Here is an 8,055-nt window from a genome sequence, read left to right as displayed (position 1 = left end):
AGGGAAGAAAAGTGACTCTTACACCAAGAGTAAGGCTCGAAGTTCCAGCCTTTAGTGAGTTCATCAAATGATGTTTCTCTAGCTGTATTTTTTTCCAAAACAGAAAGAACTTAAGAGACAATGGATGGTACATGGATTGACTATCATCATAGTATTTAAGAAACAACTTACTCTTTCTCTGCACATGCCCTGAAGATAGGGATAAAGCTAGAGTGTGATATTAATCAAGTTTTTGCTTAATTTTTATCTATAGTTTATATTATAGGATTGGAGGGAGTAGTACTCACTTTGACTTTAACATATAAGATTTCACTGAAGTCAAAATTTAGAAAGCTTGGCTAAGTTTACAGAAAACAACATGATACAAACATTTACGATAACAAACTTCAATCTTGGTAAAAAAAAAAATCTACAGGCTTGATCAAAATAGAAATGGAAGGAGCGCCTTATATATGTATATATATATATATATCCCACATTCCCACTCAAGTAGGGGAAAAACCCCTTTTATGTCGATCATACGGGCAGTTCGTTCATGTGCCGACGTACGTACGTTGGAGGTGTGGTTCCTTCGCACGTGTGAAATGCATGTCTTATGTCGCACCGAGCTTTCTTCCACGAAACTGGACCAGGTCCAGCTGCGAGCTCCCCACCAAACACCACCGACTCCCTCCGCTATCTATCTATAACTATAAGTACCACTCCGCGAGCTCCTTCCACTCGACTCCTCAGGACAACTCCATCTTGCAACCAGCCGTCCGTGCTTCCACTGATCCCACAGCTCCACCAACCAATCCATTCAGCTCAAAACGATCCAAGCCAGACGCCAAGAAATGGGCTCGTTGCCGGAGCAGCAGCAGCAGCAGGTCGTCTTCCGCTCCACGCTGCCGGACATCGCCATCCCGGACCACCTCCCGCTCCACGACTACGTCTTCGAGCGCCTGGCCGAGCGCCGCGACCGCGCCTGCCTCATCGACGGCGCCACGGGCGAGACGCTCACTGTCGGCGACGTGCACCGCCTCTCCCGGCGCGTGGCCGCCGGGTTGCATGCCCTCGGCGTCCGCCACGGCAGCACCGTGATGCTGCTCCTCCCCAACTGCGTCGAGTTCGCGCTGGCCTTCCTCGCCGCGTCCCGCCTCGGCGCCGCCACCACCACGGCGAACCCGCTCCACACCCCGCCCGAGATCGCCAAGCAGGCCGCGGCGTCCCGCGCCACCGTCGTGGTGACCGAGCCGGCGTTCGTCGCCAAGGCGCGGGGCCTCGCGGGCGTCACCGTCATCGTCGCCACGGGCGACGGCGCCGAGGGCTGCGCCTCGTTCGCCGACCTGGCCGCCGCCGATGACTCGGCGCTGCACGAGGCGCCCATCGACGTGGCCGGCGACGTGGTGGCGCTGCCCTACTCGTCGGGCACCACGGGGCTCCCCAAGGGCGTCATGCTGTCGCACCGCGGGCTGGTCACCAGCGTCGCGCAGCTCGTCGACGGCGACAACCCCAACCTCCACCTCCGGGAGGACGACGTGGTGCTCTGCGTGCTCCCCATGTTCCACGTCTACTCGCTGCACTCCATCCTGCTCTGCGGGCTGCGCGCCGGCGCCGCCCTCGTCGTCATGAAGCGCTTCGACACGGTCAAGATGATGGAGCTGGTGGAGCGCCACGGCATCACCATCGCGCCGCTCGTGCCGCCCATCGTCGTCGAGATGGCCAAGGGCGACGCCATGGACCGCCACGACCTCTCCTCCGTCCGCATGGTCATCTCCGGCGCCGCGCCCATGGGCAAGGAGCTGCAGGACATCATCCACGCCAAGCTCCCCAATGCCGTGCTCGGACAGGTACATACATATACCTACCCTTTCCTTCCTCGTGCTTTGAGCTTTGACCATGACTTGACGATGTCCATACTTATTTGTTTGACATTTCGTTTGGGCAGGGCTATGGGATGACAGAGGCAGGTCCGGTGCTGTCGATGTGCATGGCGTTCGCCAAGGAGCCGTCGCCGGTGAAGTCAGGCGCATGCGGCACGGTGGTAAGGAACGCGGAGCTCAAGATCGTCGACCCGGAGACCGGGCTGTGCCTCGGGCGCAACCAGCCCGGGGAGATCTGCATCAGGGGAAGGCAGATCATGAAGGGGTACCTCGACAACCCGGAGGCTACGGCGGAGACCGTGGACAAGGACGGGTGGCTGCACACCGGCGACGTCGGGTTCGTGGACGACGACGACGAGATCTTCATCGTGGACCGGCTCAAGGAGCTCATCAAGTACAAGGGGTTCCAGGTCGCCCCCGCCGAGCTCGAGGCCATGCTCATCGCCCACCCCGGCATCGCCGACGCCGCCGTCGTCCCGTAAGCACCAACTTCTTACTCCGGCACGAACTTGAATTCATATGATGCATGGGTCCTTATTGAGCTGTAAGAAGGGTTCAGATTTCTTAACGACGGCCGCTATCTTGATCAGGATGAAGGATGATGCCAGCGGCGAGGTGCCAGTGGCGTTCGTAGTGCCGTCGTCTTCGGAGGGTGCCGACATGACCGAGGACGAGATCAAGCAGTACGTGGCGAAGCAGGTGGTGTTCTACAAGAGGCTGCAGAAGGTCTTCTTCGTGAGCTCCATCCCCAAGGCGCCGTCCGGGAAGATCCTGAGGAAGGACCTGCGAGCAAAGCTGGCCGCCGGAGCGTGCTGATGGTGGTTGATTATTTGTGCATGCGAAATACTACTATATACTCGGTTCGTTTTTTTTGTTTTGTTCTCGTGATGCTAATTAAAATACCACGAAAAGAGTGTGAGATCAATCAGTCGCCAATGTACAAGGCATACTGAGTGTGGGCAAGGAGTTCTGGATACACTCCAGATAATGTATTCGCACTTCTGCACTTGTATATCAGTGAACTGGAAGAGACAATATACTTACTTTTTTGGAATTACCATTGCGACGTCGTGGCAAGTTCGGTAAAATTTTGTTCCAAAATGCTGTACATCCGTATATGCTGGCATGGGGTATGTTCATCATTATCCGTGGTTAAAATCATAGAAAAGCGTAGTGTGCCTGAATTATAAATGAGAAAAAAAGACGATCTGGAAAAATCCCATCTGCAGAGTCGTGGATTTTTATTTTTTTTGCCGGTTCAGACCTTTTGTAACTGGAAACAGCAGAAACATGCTAGTTCTATCTCTGGAGAACAGGGCGAATTTATCAGAGCTGGAAGAAAAATACATTTTCTTCTTTGGTCTATGTTAAGGATAACACAGTACATCAGATTCTGAATAATGTAGCTGATTGACCAGGGCTGTCTACATGGATTCGCAGAAGATGAGAACCACAAAGGAAATATCAGAAATCTTAATGTCATCACACCTTCAGCAGTTTCAGATGAATAAAAATCAAATCTTTTAGGCATCTAGCAACAGTTCATCATCAACTCTTGTAGGCACTCAGGAACCTTTGAGCAGCATCCAGATCCAATTCTTTGTAAACCTGGCCAAGCAGAACAATCCCATAAGATCGCCAGGAAGAAAGATGGTAGAGACGTTATTAGGAAGGACTAAATTCCGGGAAAAGAGAAGTCAATACAAGTCTCTCATGAGCTTCTTCGAATGTCTTGCAGAATAGTTCTGCCTTTGTTGCTCCAACCTGAGACCCAATGAAGAAAGTAAGCACTAGAATAACCGAATCAGCCATACACCCCCTTGTCCTAATATTTATTCCATCCAGTGCCGCAGCAAAACGATAACTGTATTTTATATATTCTAGATAGCTGCAGTAGGTCTATTACTAAATTGAAAAGGTAATCTAGGATATATCCAACAAAGGCCAAGCATGCTAACGAAGCTCACAAGCATTTTGCCTGATTATCATCTACTACCAATTTCCCAGTCAGAGAGTGACATGTTTATGATATCTTTGTTTCCATCCGTAAGTATATACTTCATGTATTCAAACAATCTGTTAATAAATATAAAGGGCACAAGATACCACGTAATGCTTTTTAAATATTTCAACTTTATGCTGAGTTGCTAGCTTCCTGATATAAAAGCAAAAGAAAGGTTACCTTTTTCTCAGCAGCCATCTTCAATTTCCGCAGGAATAGATCTGTCGAACATGCCACAGAATTCATAATTAATATACTGGTGTGTTACGTCATGTTAGCAGAGATAGTTGAGTCTATTTTCTGCCATTTCTTGTTAGTTGGCAAGCACACCCTCTGTTATTCGTTGTTTGGTTTGAGCCCAGGGTTGCCTCACCAAACATTACCCTGGCTAGCCAAAATTTTGGTCAAGCACACTCTCTGCTATCCTTGCCCTGGCTTCCCTAAATCTCGGTTAACCTCTATGACCACGTGTGGAAGTGTCATAAGCTTGAAAATTAGGGGAAAATCAACTAATTTAGTACGGTATATAAAGGACTGTGTATCCATAACATAGTTTGGCTGGTAGTTTAGGAAAATACAGATCTTTGCATGCCGCTTTAAGTAAAAATAGTTTTTTAGAAGTAATTAAACATAGTTTCGATTTTATTGGAAATGAAGTTGAATTCTTAAAGTTTGAAAACCTGAATGGACATTACATTGCTCGCGAACAAGGGTTTTTGAGTCGACGAGTCGCTCGGGGGGGGGGGGGGGGGGGACTCATGGTCGACTCGGAGCAGACCAGCAGCAGCAGCAATCAGGAGAGGAGCAGACCAGCATCAGCAGCAACCAGGGGAGGAGGGGACAAGCATCAGCAGCAACCAGGGGAGGGGACGAGCAGCAGCAGTAGCAAACCAGGGGAGGTGGGGACGAGCAGCACCAGCAACCAGGGGAGGGGACGAGCAGCACCAGCACCAAGCAGGGGAGGAGGGGACGAGCAGCACCAGCACCAAGCAGGGGAGGAGGGGACGAGCAGCACCAGCAGCAATCAGGGGAGGAGGGGACGAGCAGCAAACCAGGGGTGGTGGCGGCTGCCAAGGAAATACAGTAAAAAATATATGACAGGTGGGGCTCAAAAAAATGAGTCGTTCGACCCAGAAACCATGACTAGTCGTGACTAGTCGCTCGAGTCGTTCAACTCATCCGAAGAGTTGAGTCGAGAGGTTGAGTCGACCTTGGAAGTGCGACTCATCGACTAGTCGAGCGACTCGAAAACAGACTCGAGAACACAACTCATTAACAACTCAGATGAGTTGACCATTAAGTGGAAAAGTTGATAGGATTGAGAGGTTCCTGCAGGCAGCAGTCATCCCACCCAGTTCGAATCCCGCATGAAACTACCCAACGGCAGGTGCAATATGGGGTGAAAATGTTGTCAAAACTTGCAAACAGCCACATGTGAGAAGTTTTGTCCTAAAATATTTAAAAATAGAAGAAAATAAGAGAAATTGATATAGATGAAGAGTTATTAATCCTAGAAGGAACAAAATTCCACGGTAGACTAATGAGAGGAAGAATTGAGACTAAAGACAAAAGCCAACAGCAACAGGGCGCAGGCTTAAGACCTAGGACCAATTAGAGATTAGGGATGTGTAGTCACGAATAACTTCCCAAGGGTTCGGGGATGCATGCTAGAGATCTAAGGCTAATTAGGGACAGGGATATGGGGTCATGAATAACTGTCCACGGAATTCACATGAGCAAAGTGCAAGGCTGCTATAATGATAATGGCAGATGATGTGGTTCCGGAATAGTTATGAGATGTAACTCTGGTAAAAATAATATCAGAGAAACATAAAATTGCTGATCCATATACCTTCTGCAGCCTTCTTTTTGGTTCCTTTTATCTCCTGCAAGCAATAGCCCCGTCAGAATTGTTTTCAAGTATAATCGAGCAGCACACAGCTGGTCACATCAAACATACCTGAGCTTGCTCTTGCTGTGTGGTGCCTTTGCTTGATGATTCCAATTCATCCTTCTACATTGGGGAAGAAAAATTCGCATCAGTTTGCAATCACAAGGTCTTCTAACAGGAAATCAAGTACTTACCATGTTTCCTATGGTTACTTTTACAATGACCATGAATGTTTAGGATTACATGCCAAGTTACAAACTACTGCAATTGCTGTCACCATGTAGGCACGTCTATATTTGTATATGCTTTCTATTTATATACATGAGCAGACCCCCATTTAATCGGCTTTTAGCCACAACACTATAACTCGACTAACATCAAATATTCATGGCAAACATGCTATTAAAATGAGATGCGACACTTTGACAATACTGTACTGCAATTCTTAACTAATATTAGCCAGATGCTAATATTACGATGTTTACTTAAATGACACAGGAGACATGATCACATGTATCACATGCTTTGAGGGACTAGAACTGGGAGTAACTGGTCGAACCTGGGAAATTCAGAAGCATCAGAAGTACAGATAAATAGGCTGGAGAAGAGTTGCCATTTTTGTTAAGCTAGGACACAGATACATATACGTTTTTATCGCATTCACAAATGCTCTCATTGTTACCAAGGACTTGATATTCTAAAATAATTAAAGTTCTTTAACGGGAGATGGATGGATTTTTCCTTCTTTTATTTGCTTTATTATTTCAGAAATATCAGTCTGATAATTACTCGTGGATCTGATGTTCGCCTTGTTGATGTAAGATTTTACATCGTATAAGCTCCAGGGTTGCTACAAGACTACCACTTCCAAGATCAGCTCAGTGATACCAAAAGTTTCCCGTCATCTAACAGATCGCCAGAACCAAACCCTATGATTATCCAAATCCAGAGCCATATTCCAAACGCACAAACCTAAGATTAGCCCAATCAACAGCCACCCGCACCAAATCGCCCAGCCCAGCAAAGCCGCGATTCCTCTAACCTCCGATTCACAACCCGCAAGGGCAAGGTCCGCCACTACAGCGCCGCAAACGCACTAATTTGCTCAGGAAACAGGAGAGGATTCGGAGAGGGCAGGAGGTGGAGTAGATGGATTACGCAGTAGTCGCGGGACCGAACGACGGGGTAGAGATCGAGCATGCGCCGAAACTCCTGCTCGTCCATGGTGGCGAGCACGCTGCCGCTGCCGCTGCCGCCGCCTCTCGCCGGCGTTGGGCCCCGCCCTCGTGCAGCCGCTCCGACGCCGGTGCGTTTTGGTCTCGGGGTCAGAGAAGACGGCGAGTCCACAGGAGACGACTACGCGGCGCTTGCGATCTTAATTTAAGGCCCAAATAAATTTTAGGCTTTTGCCTTTCAGCCGCGCACTGGGCTTTATGCAGATTTGGGCCTATCACGGCCCAAAGCAGATAACCGAGAAAAAAAGGAAAGAAAAAAGAAGGTAAAAAGGAGAATGTGTGCTAGTAATTGCCAACGTGTCAGCGTACAAGAGAGAAATGGCAACTTGTGCGAGGCCACAAGTCACAGCCGCCGCAGTGATTCTCCGGTGAGATGGCGGCGTCCACAGTTCCGAAGACGCGGCGTACGTCCTCGTCGACAAGCCGTGGGCCCAAACAAAATTATTGATGATCATGAAGTGCACCTGCGAGCCCAAACACCACTCTCGAGAAGAGATGCATTTTGTTGGTGAGTATCTCGTCTTGCGCATTTTTTTGCTGCTCTACGGAAAGATGAAAGTGTTGCGATGGCAACAGTAGATATTTCTTTCACACACACATAAATTGAAGATGTCACCGCCATGGAAACTTAGGATGTTCAGTTTTTTATTTAAGTTGTGTTTGCCATGGCATTTTATACATCTGTTGCATGGCAGAACACATCTACTGGTATGAATGTGTAGCCATTTTTGTGTTCATCTTCCCTGCCATTTATGTAGCCACAAGGTAAATTTAGGGAGGAAAAGTTAGATAAAGTTATTTCAAACGTAATGAGAAATTACCACGTGACACATGTGGTAAGAAATTTAAACAAGTCAAAAAAAACAATGACAAATTTATAAGATTTATAACATTCACATGGGAAATATTTTTACAGAGTATGGAAAGTTTTGTGATAACAAATTGGTTGTTACCATCACATGGCAGTTTTGTAGAGGAAGTTTGTTCACTGGAACTTCTTAAAATTTTCAACAATTGTACTACTGTTATATAACTCTCCATACCAATTCATACCATTATTTATGT

At 47.9% G+C, this 8,055-nt stretch overlaps 2 protein-coding genes across 2 annotated transcripts; one reads left to right on the top strand and one right to left on the bottom strand.

Moving 5' to 3' along the window:
* The first annotated feature begins 726 nt into the window (after positions 1-726).
* On the top strand, positions 727-3,436 carry LOC123425062 (4-coumarate--CoA ligase 5). Its single transcript, XM_045108730.1, has 3 exons — positions 727-1,829; positions 1,928-2,340; positions 2,453-3,436. The coding sequence occupies exons 1-3, from the start codon at positions 834-836 to the stop codon at positions 2,676-2,678; spliced, it is 1,635 nt and encodes a 544-aa protein (XP_044964665.1). The 5' UTR covers positions 727-833; the 3' UTR covers positions 2,679-3,436.
* Positions 3,185-7,097, bottom strand: LOC123425063. The gene is made up of 6 exons (XM_045108731.1): positions 6,914-7,097; positions 5,825-5,878; positions 5,717-5,750; positions 4,045-4,085; positions 3,567-3,626; positions 3,185-3,470 (listed from the first exon to the last, which is right to left on the bottom strand). Exons 1-6 carry the CDS (start codon positions 6,977-6,979, stop codon positions 3,411-3,413), a joined length of 315 nt encoding a protein of 104 aa, XP_044964666.1. The 5' UTR covers positions 6,980-7,097; the 3' UTR covers positions 3,185-3,410.
* Positions 7,098-8,055: the final 958 nt, after the last annotated feature.

Source organism: Hordeum vulgare, chromosome 2H (assembly GCF_904849725.1).
Source record: "Hordeum vulgare subsp. vulgare chromosome 2H, MorexV3_pseudomolecules_assembly, whole genome shotgun sequence".
Taxonomy (NCBI): Eukaryota; Viridiplantae; Streptophyta; class Magnoliopsida; order Poales; family Poaceae; genus Hordeum; species Hordeum vulgare.
This window is presented reverse-complemented; position numbering and strand designations above follow the sequence as displayed.

Excerpts from the sequence above, each read along its gene's own strand:
- LOC123425062 (XM_045108730.1), top strand. The coding sequence starts at position 834 with ATGGGCTCGTTGCCGGAGCAGCAGCAGCAGCAGGTCGTCTTCCGCTCC. Across the intron at positions 1,830-1,927 it reads CCAATGCCGTGCTCGGACAG|GGCTATGGGATGACAGAGGC; the intron begins GTACATACATAT and ends TCGTTTGGGCAG. Across the intron at positions 2,341-2,452 it reads GCCGACGCCGCCGTCGTCCC|GATGAAGGATGATGCCAGCG; the intron begins GTAAGCACCAAC and ends TATCTTGATCAG.
- LOC123425063 (XM_045108731.1), bottom strand. The coding sequence starts at position 6,979 with ATGGACGAGCAGGAGTTTCGGCGCATGCTCGATCTCTACCCCGTCGTT. Across the intron at positions 5,751-5,824 it reads CACAGCAAGAGCAAGCTCAG|GAGATAAAAGGAACCAAAAA; the intron begins GTATGTTTGATG and ends TATTGCTTGCAG. Across the intron at positions 3,471-3,566 it reads AAGAAGCTCATGAGAGACTT|GTTTACAAAGAATTGGATCT; the intron begins GTATTGACTTCT and ends CTGCTTGGCCAG.